Source organism: Pyrgilauda ruficollis, unplaced genomic scaffold (genome assembly GCF_017590135.1).
Source record: "Pyrgilauda ruficollis isolate IOZ18807 unplaced genomic scaffold, ASM1759013v1 scaffold117, whole genome shotgun sequence".
Classification (NCBI taxonomy): domain Eukaryota; kingdom Metazoa; phylum Chordata; class Aves; order Passeriformes; family Passeridae; genus Pyrgilauda; species Pyrgilauda ruficollis.
In genome coordinates this window covers 799087-815970 of record NW_024509988.1, presented here as the reverse complement: position 1 = coordinate 815970, position 16884 = coordinate 799087, and the positions used below count along the sequence as shown (strand labels likewise).

The 16884-nt window shown below is 60.4% G+C and overlaps 1 protein-coding gene across 3 annotated transcripts in view; it reads left to right on the top strand.

The window, feature by feature from the left end:
• Positions 1-16884, top strand: part of WWP2 (WW domain containing E3 ubiquitin protein ligase 2) — a 30789-nt gene that overhangs the window by 8544 nt on the left and 5361 nt on the right. The window contains exons 6-16 of one of the 3 annotated variants that reach the window (XM_041484099.1): positions 596-692; positions 5062-5285; positions 6197-6413; positions 10597-10686; positions 10996-11170; positions 13901-13955; positions 15449-15530; positions 15792-15920; positions 16066-16144; positions 16258-16329; positions 16438-16526. In XM_041484099.1, the coding sequence (XP_041340033.1) occupies positions 596-692; positions 5062-5285; positions 6197-6413; positions 10597-10686; positions 10996-11170; positions 13901-13955; positions 15449-15530; positions 15792-15920; positions 16066-16144; positions 16258-16329; positions 16438-16526 (1309 nt within the window). Of the gene's footprint in view, positions 1-595; positions 693-5061; positions 5286-6196; positions 6414-10596; positions 10687-10995; positions 11171-13900; positions 13956-15448; positions 15531-15788; positions 15921-16065; positions 16145-16257; positions 16330-16437; positions 16527-16884 lie in introns of all 3 variants that reach the window. The other 2 variants (XM_041484091.1, XM_041484109.1) reach the window with 2 other exon arrangements.

Below are 16884 nucleotides of genomic sequence, written 5' to 3'. Positions count from 1 at the left end.
GTGAGCTGTGGCAGGAGTGGAACGGGAGCAGCCACAGGCTCACAGCTGCCTCCCCAGCAGCCTGGGAGGAGCGGCCCTTCTCCAGCCCTCCTCCAGCCTTCCACGCAGGTCAGCCCCTTCCCTCACTGGATCAGCCCCTTCCCTCGCTGGCTGTGAGGGCTGGGAAATGGTGTCAGTATTGCTGATCCACTCACGAGAGCTCCCCATGCCAGAGCATCTGTGGGGTCATGGGCTGGTGGCTGATCTCTCAGGGCTGCCAGGAGAGCAAAGCTTGTGCAGAACAGGGGTTGGTGCATTGCTTTCACTTGGCTCCTTCTCTTTGTTGCTGGAAGACAGAACCTGTGAAATCTGGGAGCTGTGGATGCAGTGCTGTCCTGGCACTGCCAGCTCTGCAGAGTCCTGTGTCCTGCTTGGAGTGCTGGGGGGGGCAGGAGGTGCTGGGCTGTGTGGTGTGAGGCTGCTGGGGGTCTGTCCTGCAGGGGATGGGGCTGTTGTGCTTTTGGGGCTCCTTTCTGGAAGGCAGGAGGGAGAGAAGGAGGGTGGATCTACAGGTGGTTCAGTCCTTTTCTTCACCCCTTGTTCTTCCCCCATGCAGGGTCCCAGGTACCTGGACGGGACCCCAGCAGCACAGCTGTGGCCACGGAGGGCCGGCACCAACCCCCCAGCACCAACTGCTTTGGCAGCAGGCCGAGGTGAGGGTCCCATGCCGTGTGTCCATTGCTGAGGGGTCGCTGTGGCTGTGCTGGATTGGCCTTGTGCTGGGCACCCCACTCCAGATCTCCCAGTGAGCCCCTGTCCTGCAGCACAAGGGAGGTCTGTGCTGGGGGACAGCAGAGCTGGGAGTGCAGAGGAGTGACTGTACAGCTGGGCTGTGGCTGGCCTGAGCCTCTCCTAAAGTGTTGGTGTCTCGAGGAGCAGCAAGTCTGATGGCTCAGAGAGTTTCCCACCAGTTGCTCTGCTGGCAGCTGAAAAAATGATCTGTCTCAGAGTGGGGCAGTGAGGCAAACCAGCAAAGTGGGGTCCCTTCAAATGGGGATCACAGGAACCCCAGCACCTGAGCACAGCCCTGGCCAGGCTGGGAAGCACAAGGCTCCTCCAGGCAATGGCCAGAGGGAGATGCTTATGAAGGTCCAGGGAGAGCAGGAGAAGCAGAGCTGCAGGGAAATAGCAGCTGCTTCCAAAGGAAGTGAGATGCTTGGGCAGCAGGCCATCCTGCAGCTGGCTCTGTGCCCTGCCCTGCCCTGCCTCCTTGCCGGGCTGGAGTGGCTGAGTGCTGCTCCTTTTGGAGCTGTGGTTACTGAGAGACGTGTCACACTGTCAACATGGAGTTGAATTTAACACCTATTTATATTTCCAGAGCATGGCAGTGGCCCAGCAGCCTGTACAGATGTTCTGGGTAGGAGTGTGGCTGTGGAGAGGGCGCCTGCAGCCTGTCCGTGGGGGGTTCTGCGTGGCCCAGGCTCAGGAGCGCTCTCAGCTGCAAGCTTCACACCTCGAGCTCTTCTGCTCCTACATTATGTGCTGGGCACACACCAGAGTTGATGTTTTTGGCTCAAAAAGTGACCTTGTCTTTCCATGTTGTGTGTTCATCTCCCATCCGGGGAGGGAGAGGGATGGAAATTGGGAGCAGTTTGTGAACACAGATTCTGCCCCTTTCTGGTGGCTGTTCCTGTTGATTCCTGCTGTCCAGGTGGTAGAGCCTCCCCAGGGGTGGGAAGTGCTCAGTGATCTGAATGAGCTGGGCTTGGCAGGCACTTAGCAGCTCTCAGGAGGTGCTAGAAAACCTGCAAAAAAAATTCTGGTTTGGGAGGCTGAGCCTGGGCACTGCTTGTTGCCCATTCCCCATTGACTTCCCATTGTCTGTGAGGAGTTTGTGCTTCAGCTGTCACCTTGAGTGTGGTGAAGTCTGGCCAGGACTTGTGCAGGGCACCTTCAGACACCTGCCAGGTGTGCCTGCCACCAGCCATATCCCCTGGCTGCCCTGCTGTGGGAACCTCCGAGCTAGCTCTCAATCCGTGCTGTACTCACCTGAATGTGGGGTTGTTCTGGACACCCCTGCTCAGTGAGATGTGGTGCTGCTCTGTGGGGCAGAGCACTGCTCTCCATACCCACAGAGGAGACAGCTGCACGCTCCAGGGTGGAATGTGGGTCCCTTGCACTTGGGAATGTTGTTTGATGGTTGCTGTGTTTATACACAGAGCCGTGTTTATTTTCTTGGGCTTGGTGATGGATGCTGGCAAAGTCACTCAGCGGCAGGATGGGAAGAAAAGGGGCATTCTTTGCTCCTCAGCTATTTCCACACTGTCCCTGCAAGGGAAATTGCTTGGTCAGGGCTTCTCTTTCTTCTCCTGAACAAATGTCATCTTGGGATTTGCTGCTAATCTTGGTGATTGGGTGTGAAATTCCACAGCCGTCTGTGCAGGGAGAGAGGGAGCTCTGGCTGAGAGCTGGGGCCATGGGTGCCACAGCCCCTGTTTGGGGAGGCCCTGGCACAGGTTGCTCAGAGAAGCTGGGGCTGCCCCATCCCTGGAAGTGTCCAGACAGAGCCTGGTAGGCTGCACGGAGCTTGGAGCCCCCTGGGATAATGGAAAGTGTCCCTGCCCATGGCAGGAGCTGGAACGAGAGTGAGCTTTCAGATCCCTTGGCACCCAAATTATTCCATGATTCTCTCATTTGGGTGCTGGGGGATGTGGCTGCCTCCCCCCTTTGGCAGGGACTGGGGGAATTTCTCAGCTCCATGTTTTGGGGGCTGTGCTCTCGCCCCCTGCATGGCACTGAGGCTCTCTCTGTTTCCCAGAGATTGTGCCCTGCTCCCCAGAGCCAGCGCTGGCTCCAGCTTGTGCTCTGCCCTCCTCCTCGGCCACAGCTTGGGCTCTCATGTGCTGAGTGAGACTGAGACACACTGTCACCTCTGCTGCATCTCCTGAGGGACCCTCTGGCCATCCCAGCTGCAGGAACTGGCCATTCCTGGGTTTCTTGGCTGGGGTTCGTGCTCACGAGGGGACTCTGCCTTGGCAGAAGGGGAAGAGGAAGGATTGATGTCACCTGGCTGATGGCACTTTACTCTTTGGCATCATCTGCCCCAGCCCGGGAGGGGCAGTGGGGCAGCCAGCCAAGGTCCCCAAGTCGATGGGGGACAGCAGGGTCTTGTCCCCGTTGTGGGAGAGGGGCTGCCATCCACACACCCCTCTCCATCCCACCCTGTCTGTTCCCATCTGTGCTCTGCCTGCTTTTTCCTTGCTCCTATTTTAAGCTCACGCTCCCATCCCGCCGTGCTCTGTGGCCTTGCTGGGTTTGTTTCCAGTGTCTATTAAAAGACAATGCCCAGATGGGAGCACTCGTAGGAGGGCTGGGCTGGGCGGCGGGCTGGCTAATTCAGGCTGGTAACCCTGTGCCGCCGGCTGGAAACATCCTGTTTTGGTTTCTAAAAACTCCCTGAGCAGTTCTGAGCTCATCTGTGCTGAGGAGGGCAGGGACCAGAGCCATCCAATGCCAGAGAGGTTGCTCCCGGTGGGACAGGCTGGTGGCACCTGCCTGCTCCCCTCTGGCCAGGGCTCTGGGGGCTGTGCTGCCTCTGGCCTCCCCATGGGGGGAACTGTGGGGAGAGGTCCCAGCCAGCTTTTGGGAGCTGGGTGGTACCAGTGTGCCCTGCTGAGCCCCGGCAGTGAGGGGCCCCCTTCACCTCCTGGTGGGGGAAGAGGAGCCTCTTCTCTCCCCACAGATGCCCTGTGTTGCTGGGTGCTGGTGGCCAAAGCAAACTGCAGCATGGAGCTGTGTCTGGGGGCCAGCTGGGGTTTCGGGGAGTTCACTGTCTGAGGAGCCCCTCCAGGAGCCCCTGGCTGGGGCTGCCCTCCTAGGGGTCTGTGACTCACTCAAGTGGTCACAGCAGCTCCTGCTCTGCCCGTGGCTCTCATCTAATCTATTTTCAACAACCATCTCCTGCTTTCCCATGTCTCCTCCCAGTCCCAGCCCTGCCATGAGCCGCTCCCCGAGGAGAGCAGCTTTGGAGTGAGTGGGAGGGTTCCAGTTGCTGGAGCTGCTGAGAGTGGCATGACTGATCTGTGCCCTGTTGCTGCCAAGCTGCTGTCCCCTCCCAGCACCAGCCCTGAGTCTTGGGGACAGTTTGTGGGTTTTGCCCTTTTAAGGTAGATTTTGGCTGGGAGAAACTCATGTCCTTTTCCCTGCAGTCTCTACCCTCCATGGCTGCTGCCTGGGCTGCCAGCCTGGGTGGAGGTGTCTGGGCTCTGCCTCTGCTCCTCAGGCCCCCCAGATTTGGGATGACAGCATCTCCCTCGCAGGAATGAATTCTTAAGGTGAAACCCAGCTGTTTCAGGAATGCCTTTGTGCTGCCTTGGGCGCCCTGGATGGTCCAAGGCAGTGAGTTTGCTTGGGGGAGCTGCAGGTGCTTTGCCAGTGAAGGTTGGGGTGCCCTGGCCGTGGAGGGCAGTGACAGGTGAGCTCCAGGGTGGCAGTGACCCCCAAGAGATGGAGCAGCTGCACCTGAGCTGGTCACAACTCGTGCTGGGATTTCAGCTCTTATCTTTCCTGACTGTTCTCTCCTTTTCTGGAGGCCACAGCTGTCCTGGGAGCACCTTCCTCACCTGCCTCTGCGCTAGGCTTGGAGCCAGGCACAAGGCACTGGAGAGGGTCCCCACCATGGTGCAGGACCCGGGGCTGGTGTGGGATCTCCTGGGATCTGCAGGGGTGGATGCAGCAAAGCTGGGATCCACTGTGGTGAGCAGGAGTCTGGCTGTGAGCATCCAGGGCCATTCCTTGGCATGTAGAGTGACCACCTGTGAACAAAGCAAGCTGGTGTCACCCAGGTGACTCCTCCATGGGTCTTTGCCACCAGCAGGTGTGTGCCAGGACTCTGGGCAGATCTGAGCAGGCAGCATGAAGCTCCAGGCACTGCCCTGAGCAGAGGCATGGAGCCGTATCCTGACCCTTCCCAGGGGACAGCAGTGGCTGTGCTGCGTGGAAGCAGCAGAAGCCCAGGGTGCAAAGGCAGGAGTGGTGTTTTCCACGTGACATGTCTCACCTCCTGTGCTCCCTCCCTTGCAGGACGCACCGACATGCGGCCGGGGCAGCCCGGGGGAACACGGGGAGTGGAGAGCAAAGTCCCAGTGGCAGGAGCCGGCACCGGCAGCAGGCCAAGAGCTCACAGCACACCAGCACAGCCACCAGCATGGCCAACGGCGTGGCCACCAGCATGGCCAATGGCACGGCCACCAGCACAGCCAACGGCACGGCCACCAGCATGGCCAACGGCGTGGCCAATGGCACAGGTGACCAGTGCTCGTGGGAGGTGGGGCAGAGCTCAGAGCTGTTCACTGGGGAGAAAATTAGTCCCTGCTGAGATTCATAATGCATCTTGTGGTGCCTGGGAATTTTGTCCCTGTGCATTGATGGGTCTCATTCTGTCTCTTCTACAGAGCGTCTGTAGCTCTTCAGTCTCCCTTCCATGAGGGTTTGTACTGCTTTTTCCTACAATGCTTCTAAATGTTTGGGCTTTCCTTACAGTTTTTTATGTTTCTCAGCTCTAGCTCCTGGAAGTATGTCTGCATCCCTCACTCCTTTGTTCCTTGTTCATGGGTTTTTATAAAGCTTTTGCTTTACCACTCCAGCCAGACTATCTTGTACCAAAGGTTCTCCTCAGCTGGGCTGCCACATCTTGGGGTTTTGGTATCTAATAAATGTTCCTCTAACAAATTCCCTTTCATTTTTTGCTCTGCATTTTCCTCCTCAACAGTTTTTTTTTGGTAGTTCTCCTTTGCTTTGTCTCTCCTTTTCCAAAGGTTCAGTGGAATCCAGCAACATGTAGCTCTTTGCAGTGCTGTTGACTTGTGGAGCCTGGGTTTCACTCTGCCTCAGGGGGAGATCCTGTAGTCACTGTTTTGGGGCTCCTGCTCATTCCCCGAGTTCCCATCTGGGTTGCAGCATGTTTCCAGTGGCAGAAGAAACCCTGGGCACAAATGCAAAGTGCCGTCTCAGGATGGAGGCGGTGGCAGTGGTTCCCAGAGGGGTCTGGGTGAAGCAGGTGCTGCCTTTGCCGCAGGCTGGGAGCACTGAGAGTGCCGTGCTCGGGTTGTCACCCACCACGAGCTCGAGTTGTCACCCACCACGTGCTCTGCTTCCCGGGAAGGTCAGCCAGCCTCGGTGCCCTCCCTGCGCTGACCTGCTCCCCTCTGCCTTGCAGTGAACGGGGACGCCGTGGCTGCCGTGGACATGGATGAGGACAGGCCGGCAGCAGGGGCCAGCGTTCCGACCCCGGCGGCGTCCGGCACGGCCGAGGGCTCCTCTGCTCCCGCCCCTCCTGCCCTGGGCGGCTCCAGGGAGGCGGAGGAGGCGGCCTCGGGCCCCAGCGCCCCCCCGGCCCGGGCAGCCGTGCTCGCCCTGGATGCTCTGCCCCCCGGGTAAGCTCTGCCTGCGGCCCTCGGGGAGGGGGACAGGAGCCAGCTGGGGCACTGCTGTGTGCCGGGACCAGAGGCTGTTCCAGGGAGGGAAAGGGCTGCCCCAGCAGCTGCTGGAGGTGCTGGTGCTCAGCAGAACAGGGAGGTGCTGGGATCCTGTGCCCCTTGCCTGGCACAGCCGGTGCTCCCTGTCCTGCCTGCCTGCCCAGGACGCTCTGGGCTGGGGTCTGGCCTGTGCCCACCGGTGTTTGGGCACTCAACAGTGGGTGGCATCTCTGTGCCCGTGGAGCAGCAGAGCCCTTGGCTCTCACAGGGCTGCTGAAGGGATCAGTCAGACGAGAACACCCAGGAGACAGTGTGGATTTTCAGGGAGCTCCCACTGAGCAGGAGGGCACGGACATGCTCTGGGGACACCACAGAGGCACTGGCCACTGCTGGGGACAGGGGGACAGGACCCTAGTGGTGCTCATTCTCCCCGGTGTGGATGCTGCTCATCCTCCTCCTCCTCCAGGGGACATCGGGAGGGGGCTGGAGGGGAGGGGGAGCTGCTGGCTCAGGGTGGGGGGCAGCAGTTGGGGTCTGGGCTCAGCCCCCAGTGTGCTGCAGCTGCACCATTCTCCCCTTGTGTCAGACCCCTTGAATTCTGGGCGGGGGGTGAAACGGCCTGTGTTTGGGATGAAGGGAGCTGTTTATTTTGCTTTGGCTGAGGCGATGCCTGGAAGGTCAGGCCCCGCTCGCGTGTCAGTCACAGGTAATTAGGGTTAACGGCTCACTGTGCCTTTATGCACAGGGTGTGTGAGGCTTTCTGTTCTCCTGGCCTGGGCGCTTCCTGTTTCCAGGCAGCTGGAAAAGTCCAGTGCTCTCAAAAAGGCCTTTATTCCAGCCAGAGCTTAAGCCCCTTTCTGCTCCTACCAGGTAGACTGAAGGTCTCCTTTTCCCCACCTGGGGTTGGAAACAGGCTGTTGTTTCTCTGCTGGGGTGGGGAAGCCTGCAGATACCTCTGGGTTCCGAAGGCTGTGGGCACTGCTTTCTAAGACACACCAGGCTGGGTTTACCTGGCCCAGCCAGATGGAAAGGTGGCCATGTCCACCTTGCCCATGTCCCTGTGGAGCTCACACCAGAGAATTGGTGTGTCAGAGCAGGGAGGAGAATGAAGCTGTTGTGCTTTGGGAGCTGGATGGAGAGGAATGTTGAAGGGTAGGGACATTCTCCAGGCTGAGCTCCTGGAATCTGGAAAAAGGTGTCTCTGGAGACACCTTTGATTAGCACCTTCTGCGCTGGCTGTGGGATCTGTAGGGGGAAAGAGGGCAGCATGAGCTGTGCTTGTGCTGTGCTGGCCTGGGCAGGGGAGACCAGAGATCGAGGGCTTCCCAGGTGAATGAGAGTGGGGAGTTGAATGCACTGGGGTCTCCACGGTGTGAGCCCTTCCAGGGAGCTGCCAGAGCAGGTCCTGGGCTAACGGGGATTTGCTGAACTGGGATTGCACAACACTGTCCCTGGGGTGGTGTAAATGAGCTTCTGGAGTTCTTGAGCCCTGATCCAGGGAGGCTGGTTTTTGGCGGGCTCACCTCACCACGGAATTATTCTGACTAGTGGTTTGGGGCCCAGCTTGGGAGATGGGGATGCAGGAGAGCCCCTTGCTGGGCTGGCTGTGAGAGCACTGCAGGGCCCATGGGGGCGGCTCCTGCTCTGCCACTCCAGGAGCAAAGTCCTTGCAGAGCTACCAGGCACCTCCCGAGCCCTGCCTTGTTCTCTGAGTGTCTCCTTCCTTCCCTGGGAGCATGGGGGACACTCACTTCAACCTCTGGAGGGTGGCCTCAGCCTCCCTGCTCGTTCTGGGCTGTGACAGATGCTTGGGTTCATCTGGGGATCCAGAGCGATTTGCTTGCTCAGATCTCTGTGTCTCAACATCTGCACCAGGTGTGGCGGCTCAAAGGCATCCCTCACACAACTGGGAGTCTGTCCTAGGGGCTGGAGAGGGCTGGAAGGAGTTCTGAGTAATTCCAGCCCAGCAGTGCCCAAAGCCTCCTTCACATCCTCTGGGCAGCGTTCCCCCGCGGAGCCGGGAGCGTGCGTGGAGCGCCCGAGGCCTGGGGGTCCCAGCCTGGGGTCCCAGCTCTCCTGCTGGGCTTTCCGAGCAGCGAGGGAGGGGAGGGGAGGGGGCTGCTGGCTCCTGCATCTGGATCCTATCAGGGATGATCCCGTGTGGGACAGGCAGCAGGGCGGGGGGTGTGCGGCGCTGCCCTGCCCGCACAAAGAGGTGCTTTATGCTGCCTGGCAGAGCCCACGGGCTGTGGTTTCTTACGTAAGGAGGGCGTTTTGTTTGGACTGCAGGGCTGCCTCAGCTCTGCCACTTCCCAGTGCCTGTGGCTCCTTGCATCCATGGCCATCGAGAGCCTGTGGGCAGCTGGAGGAGAGCTGGCAGGGACTGGCATGTTGGGTGCTTTGTGGTGCTTGTGGGGCGAGCTCCCACCATCCAGCACTCCCAAAACCATGGATCTCCCATGCTGGGGGCCCTGTGGAGCTGGGCAAGGTGTCTGAGCCACGATGGGTTGTCCCCAGTGTCCCCATCCCTGTGTGGCAGCAGTAACCACGGTTCATCAGCACTGGCTCACAGAGCCAGCTCTCAGCAGATTCACTCCTCACATCACCCAGGAGCTGCTGGTGAGCAGTCTGTGAGCTCATCAGTGTTTTTACAGGGAGTGTGGTGGGGACAGGGGACATCAGGCAGTAGCTGCCACCACCAGCAGCTCTCCCCAGTCCCACGTGGCTCTTTGCAGTCATGAGTGCACCCAGAGGGATCCAGAAACCTGGAGGAATTCTCATCATGGGAGTTCTGGTCTCTACAGCCGCAGGAATGGTACCTTCCAAGTCCTCAGAGCTGTATGGATCAGAGCATCTGTTGTTAATGAGACTGGAGGAGCTGTCCAGGGCAGTTCCACTGCCCTCAAAGTGCATGGACACCTTCTGCCATCCTCCTCATGGGGTAGACCTGCTCATGCCTTAGGACACCCCAGCTGTGCTGATTTTCTCTTTAGAGAAAATGTTTTTCTTGTTTTACCTGTCCTGGTGCTTTTATGTTCATGAAGCACCAAGTTCATGGTTTGTGACCTGGAAACCAGGTGGTGTCAGGCTTGGCAGCCCCTCACCCTTATGGTGCAGGGGCACAGCAGGCCCTGCCTTGGACTCTCCCTCAGGGATGCCCACTGGTGTCTCTGACCCGTTCCAGGGAGGAGAAAGGTCCAGTGCTGCTGACTGGAAGCAACATGTGCAGGTGTTGCACTGGCTCCACAGAGGCTGCAGTGCAGCTGAGCTGTGTCACTGCAGGTGTGTGGCTGTGGTGATGGCATTGCTGTCCCTGGAGCTGTGGGGCTGAGCTGGGATGAGCCCAGGCTGTGGGGTACCAGCACATGGAGCAGCTCTATCCCCCGGGCTGCCTGCTGCCTGCCAGCCTGGGCTGGCTCCCTTGCTGCCTCACAGAAGCTGGTGTATTAATTTCCTAGAGCTTTTTGTGGTGATTAATTGAGACAGATGATTGAATGGGGAGAGAGGCCTGTGGGAGCAGAAGTGTGGCAGGAGAACACTTGATCTGTCAGCAGCTGCTGGCTCGCCTCCTCTGCTGCAGGATAAAAGCTGACAAGAAAGCACAGGCTCCACGGAGCATTTACCTTTGCCAGGGTAAATTAATGAATGAAGGCACACAAAGAGTGGTTGCAGCGTGGCCCTGTGAAGCCAGGCTTGCTGTCACTGGGCTGTCCTCAGGGCCACCCCAGCCTGAGCACCATGGCCACGCATGTGTTTAAGCTGTAGCTGTCAGCAGCAAGCCCAGGGCTGCAGGGACAGATCCCAGCCCCAACTCAAACACTCCCCTTTGAAGATGTATTAAGAGAAACTAAACAAAAACATCAGAAACACAGGGCATAAAACTGACCCTCTGTGAAATCCTATGCTGACCTTTCTGAGGCAAATTAGGAATTTATGCTCCAGTTGTGCCTGTTGAGGAAGCAGAGTGCTGCAGCCCCTCTCCCCGTCTAGGAGGCCCAGTGGCTGCCACGCAGACCTGTCAAATGAAGGCTGGAGTGCCAAGGATGTGAGGGGCTGGGCTCCCTGACCAGCAGGGACAGCTCTCTGGATGTTCTTGGTGCCAGCAAGTATCACCTGCCTCATGATTTCATTTTCCTTGCAGGTGGGAGCAGCGGGAGCTGCCAAATGGCAGAGTCTACTATGTAGACCACAACAACAAGACCACGACGTGGGAGAGACCCCTTCCTCCAGGGTAAGGGGCTCGGGGGTCCAGGCCTTGGATCAGTCGCTGTCTTGGAGGGATGGACGTTCATGGCATCCTGGTGGGAGCTCCACTGGTGTCCCAGCATCCTGTCAGGCTTCGTGTGCCCTTGCAGGAGCTACTCGAGGAGTTACTCACCCTTTGTGTTTCCTTTTGGTGGGTCCTTGCCCAGAAGAGCCCCTTTAGGTGTGAGAGCAGTGGTTGTGGAGCTGGGCACGGAGCCCTTGTGGCGGAGGGTGTCAGTCCGCAGGACCCCAGCGGCGTGAGCCACACAGTGACAACTTCCTTGGGTGCTTCCAGGTGGGAGAAACGCGTGGATCCCCGAGGCAGGTATTACTACGTGGACCACAACACCCGGACCACCACGTGGCAGCGCCCCACGGCCGAGTACGTCAGGAACTACGAGCAGTGGCAGTCGCAGCGCAACCAGCTGCAAGGGGCCATGCAGCAGTTCAGCCAGAGGTTCCTGTACCAGGTGAGAGCTGGGGTCTCACCTGCCTCTCCCTCTGGTCTCACCGGGGCTGCCTGGGAGCCACGGGGCGCGGGAAGGCGCTTGCTGGGCTGTGTGGGTCTGTGCCGGCTCAGAGCAGTGTCTGGATGGGAGCTCACAGACTGAGCTGCCTGCAGAGGCCTTGGGGGAGTGACTTGCTTTTTATAAAGCTTGCATGGCCCTGAAGGGTGGTGGGAGGTGTCCTCAGCAGCCTGTCCCCAAGGTTTCTCCAGTGCCAATGTGGCCAGCCACACATTCTCCTGTGGCTCCCATCAGACAAGCCTTGCTGCTGACCTGTGGGGCTGCAGAACCTGTTGTCAGGAGGGAGCCATGGGAGCCTGGTGTGTAGCAGGACAGGAGGCTCTGGGGCCTGAGCTCATCCCTCTCCAGGTCTCTGTTGGGCTGAGGGCAGCATGGCTGGGTCCTGGAGCTAAAGGCCTGGGGTGCAAGTGGAGAGGGCTGCAGGAGCCAGGGACCAGAGAGTGCAGGGAACGAGCTGGACTTGGCCAGCACCCTCCTGCTTTATCTGCTGCTTCCCTCTGTTCCTGGTTTGGGCTGAATGTTTGAATTTCCTTGCTCAGGGAATGGTCTCAACCATTATTTTCCTGGGCAGGGACTACTTCTGGCCATGGATCATGGCCTGGCCATACCTTTACCATGGATCTGGACCCTTGTGGAGGGGTGAGCACCTCTGCTGACCTGAGCAGTGCTGGTGGTCGTGGGCTGCAGGGAGAGCAGTGCTTGGGACAGGGACAGAGCCAGACTGGAGCAGTTCTGCCTCCTGGAGCAGCAATCCAGCCCCACGCAGGGGTGAACCTGCACTGCTGCCAGAGGCAGGTGAACAGCTGTGGAGGGAAGGTGGGCAGCGTACAGGGACCGACTTCTCATTGCCTTTTATCTCCTCAGAGAAAGCCAGGAGTCCCAGCTGGGACTGGAGTGAGCTCAGGGCTCCATCCAGGAGCTCAGCTGCTCTCTGGTGGGGTGTGTAGAGCAAAGTGTATTCTGTGTGGGACACAATCAGGCTCACTCCTGGGGCTGTGGGAGCAGCTCAGCCCCCTCCTCCCCCTGGCTCTCCCTCCCTGGATGTCTCTCCAACCCTTCCAAGCCTCACAGGCAGAGCTGGACCCCCGATCCTGTGCTGGCCCTGCCTTCAGCAGGGGCTCCCCTGGGAGGGGCTGCCACCGTGCCCAGCGGGGCTGGGGGCTGTCCCTCCTCCCTGCCAGCACCAGCCCTGGAGCTGCTCCAGGCCCTGCGATGCGCCCTGGCCACGCTCTGCCGAGGGAGGGACTCGGCCTCCAAATTTAGCCTGATGAAACGATTGTACTTTTTGTTTGAGTTCTGCTGCCAACAGTGATGGCTCCTGCTCTGTCTGCTGCCCCACAGGGGCTTGCTGCTTGACTTGCTCCTGCCTCCAGCATCCCTCTGCCCTTGCTGGAGGGCACGGTAGGGGAATGATGAGCAGTGGGGCAGAGGTGGGAAAGGCACAGTTTGGGGGGCTCAAGTGGAGCCTGGGACCGCTCTCCCGGCAGATGCCCCAGTGCCACATGCTTTGCACAAAGGGTCTGGGGGCAGGTTGTTCCCAGGGGCTGTGGGGAGCAGCAGGAGCTGCCTGGAGCTCTGCCCTGGTAGCTTTCATTAGGTGTTTTGAGGTGCCAGCGAGGTGGTACCCCTGGACATGACTCGGCTGCTGTGTGGGCAGCCTGTCCTGGCGGGAGGGAGTGGACACTGCCCCAAGTCCAGCTGTGCTGGCCACGCCAGTCCTGGCACAGGGGGTGGGTACAAGAGACAGAGCTCTGAGGGGCACAGACTGTGCCAGGCCATCCTCGGGGTGCTGGCTGCCACGAGCTGTACCCACCCAGGTTTTGGTGCCTTTCTGGGAGTGGGGGGCCGGGGCTGCCCCGGTTCCCAGCCGGGTCTGGCTGCGGGTGGCATTCCCTGGGCCCAGGTGAGTCGCACCCATCCCGGCGCGGGAAGCTGGGACACAGCCCCGCTCCAGCAGATGGCTTTTCACCTTTTGGGTAACGATGCGTTCTCATTTAACCATTAAAAGCTCTTCCAGGCCCCCTCCTGCCCTGGACCCCGGGGACCCTCCATGCCCGGGGAGCCCGGCGGGGCCGGGCGGGCTTTGCCCCAGCGGGCAGGAGGACAGCCGTGCCGTGCGGCCGAGAAAGGGGCTTTGTGCGGGCGGGCGGGGCCGGGGCGCGGGCTCGGCGCATCCCGCAGCCCGGCCCGGGAGGAGGGGGCCGCCGTCCCGCCAGGAAGCGCGGGGCGTGGACAGCGCTTGTGGGAATGATTTCATTGGAAAGGCCTGCGATATTTTTTCCCCTCTTGTGTGTGGTTCTTGGAGGAGGCTGGAGGTGTATGTGCAGGGGACGCCGGCGCAGCCGAGCAGCCGCGCACGTCCGGAGCCCTCCGGGCCGTCCCGCTGCCCTGGGCCGGCACAGCCCCTGCCCCGCTGCCCCTTGGCTGCCCCAGCCCTGCTTAGCCTGAGCTCCTGGGCTCTTTTTTTTTTTTTTTTTTTTTTTTTCATTTGCTTTTGCTTATTTTGTTTCTTTTTTTAACCCCCCCTTGAGTGTGCAAGTTTTTTTTTAGTTCCCTGGGAGCTGTGGGCCAAGGAGAGGCGAGTGGAAGCGGGGCTGGCCGGCTCATCTCTGTGTTCTGCTCCTCCCAGCCATCCCGGCTCTGGGGTTTATTCCGTGTTTTTGCTCTCTCTAGTCCTCCGGAGCCCCGTCCGACAATGATCCTCTGGGGCCCCTTCCTCCCGGCTGGGGTAAGTACTGCACCGCTCACCTGCCCCTGCGTGGCCCCCAGGGGACACTCCTGTCACCCGCAGCAGGACCCTGCCTGTCCCGCGGGCAGCACCGTGCTGCCAGCAGCTCCCTGGCTCCCGTGACTGGCGTTACTGGGAAGGGTGAAGGGTGACCCTGGAGCCAGCACTCCCTGTGCTCGGCTGCACGTGGGACTGACTCTGCCTGTGACTAGCACGATCTCTTATGTGAAATTCAGCTTTTTTTCCCCTGCCTTCCTCTTTTCCTGGAGGAGTTCCCAGCCTCTCTCAGCTGCTGAATGCAGAAGTGCTTGAGATTGCTCTTTGGATTGGGGAAGATCCCCAACTTGGGGGTGGAAGTCCTTGTTTGTCCCTGGACCCCTCTGGCGAGCTCCCACTGCTGTGCTGCCTCCTGGGATGCTCTGCCTGGCTCTGGAGCAGGGCTGGCAGCTGGCAGGAGCAGAGCTGGTCATCCCCAAATGGCCCAAGCATTGTGTGCTGGGACATTTTGAAAAGTCCCTGTGCCACCTCCAGGACAGAGAGAACCCCTCCATGGTGAGAGCATCCCTGGAGAGGGCAGGCTGGGATGCTTGTGGGTGCAGCTGGGCTGTGCTGTGCCAGAGAGAGCAGGAGAAGGGTTAAAATTGTGGGAGCTTGGAGCAGGACAGAGGGGCAAGGCTGCTCGGGCAGTCTGCAGGGGCAGTGTCTTGATGGGGGCAGTGGTGGAGCCCTTGCTGGGTGTCCCCCCATCCATCAGCAAGGAGAGGGGACCCACCCCCAGTGGCAGCTGGGCAGGCACAGCACCGTGGGGTGGGGGTTCCCAGGCTGGATGGGATCCCTGGGATGGCTGCAGTCCTGGCCATCATTTGGGGGCTGCTGCCCGCAGTCCAGGAGTGAGATGGAGCGAGGGGCTGGCACTGGCCACAAGGGTGACAGGGAGGTGACAAGGTGTCCCTGCCTGCATGGTGCAGGGCTGAGCATGGGGGAGTGACGCAGCACATGGAGGAGGAGGAGGAGGTGCAGGGCACACACAGTGCTGGGGAGGCAGGGGGTGTTTGTTTGCAAGGCCGGGGTGTGTGCTGTAGCTGTTTTGTGCCTGTGTGCAGCACAGGGAGGTGTGTGCGTTCACACACGTGTGCACTGGAGCACGGCCATGCAGGGAGTTTGGGAAAGCGCCTGTGGATCTATGTGGAGGGATACTGCTGCGTGTCCCAGGAGGGGCTGTGTGTGTGCCACGAGGGTGTGTGGCTGAGCACAGCCCCTGTGCCGGCCTGGCAGTGCTGGCCTGGCAGTGCTGGCCTCTGCCCTGGCACCTCCCCACGCTGGCACTGCCGGGCTGAGGCAGCTCGGGCACGCGGAAGGAATGTGGGGTTTATCCTGCCTTTTCCAAACGAACCAGGGAGGTGGAATGGGGGAGCTGACAAATTTCCTCTGAGCTGGGAAGGGGAGGGCTGTTCCAGGACTCCAGCTAACTCTTTCTTTCCCTTTTCTCCTAGAGAAGAGACAGGACAATGGGCGAGTGTATTACGTGAACCACAACACCCGGACCACGCAGTGGGAAGATCCTCGCACGCAGGGGTAGGCGGCCGTGGGGGGAGCAGGGATTGGGAAGGTGCAGTTCTCCAGGGACCTGGCCTGCACTGAGGCCATGTGTCCCACGGGTGGAGGGGAAGCTCTGACAGTGCCGTGGCCGTGGCCAGAGCGCTGCCCAGGCAGGACTCCTCTCCTGGGGTGTGGACAGTCCCATGCCATAAATCCTTCCTTTTGCCTGGCACAGAGCTGTAGTTGAGGGGGGGACTGCCCAAAGGGCCTGTCTGGTGAGCCCTTCCTTGCCAGCAGGATGATCCAGGAGCCGCCGCTGCCGCCGGGCTGGGAGATGAAGTACACGAATGAGAGCGTGCGGTACTTCGTGGACCACAACACCCGCACCACCACCTTCAAGGACCCGCGCCCGGGCTTCGAGTCTGGGTAAGCCCCGAGCAGCTCGTCTGGGGGCTCGTGTGGGCTCTGACTGAGGGGAGCTGCGCCCCAGTGACCCCCATCCCACCTGGCTCCTGCCGGGGGCTGCTCAGGACAGGCACAGGGTGTGACCCTGGCCCCGCTGCTTTGGCAGGAGCAAGCACGGCGGCTCCCCGGGCGCGTACGACCGGAGCTTTCGCTGGAAGTACCACCAGTTTCGCTTCCTCTGCCACGTGAGTAGAGCGGCTGTGGGCAGCTGTGTGGCTGCCCTGAGCCCTGTGGGCAGGTGTGGGTGAGGAGAACCGTACCAGCCTCACACAGCCCCGTGCCTTTGCCCTGCCTGCAGTCAAACGCGCTGCCCAGCCATGTGAAGATCAGCGTGTCTCGGCAGACGCTCTTCGAGGACTCCTTCCAGCAGGTAGGGAGGTGCCAGGGCCGCGGAGCCGGGCAGGAGCCAGGCCATGGAGCTGGCCAGCAGGAGTGGAGCTGGCCCTGGCTGTGGTGACACTGCCCTGCTTGTCCCCAGATCATGAACATGAAGCCGTACGACCTGCGGCGCCGGCTGTACATCATCATGCGAGGGGAGGAGGGCCTGGACTACGGTGGCATCGCCAGGTGAGCGTGGCCTGCCGGGCCACAGGGCCGTGCCCTGCCTGTGCCCTGGGTCCCGTGGGCAGTGCACGCATAAGGCAGCTGCACTCAGCTGCTCCCAGCCCTTGAGCAGAGGAGTCCAGGGGCATTCAAATGGGCAACTGGCTTTTAGGAATGGTGGGACACCCTGAACGCATCGCACCAGCCTGTCCTGGCAGTGAGAGCACAGGGAACCCAGCTGGGACTCCCCGCTGCCCCCAGTTGTGGGGGTGATGGGCTGAGTGGCCTTGTCTCCCTGCAGCAAACAGGCCCCAGACAGTCAGTGTGTGCCAGGGCAGGCAGGGTGTGATGTGGTTTCTGCAACCCTGCTGCTGCCCCGGGA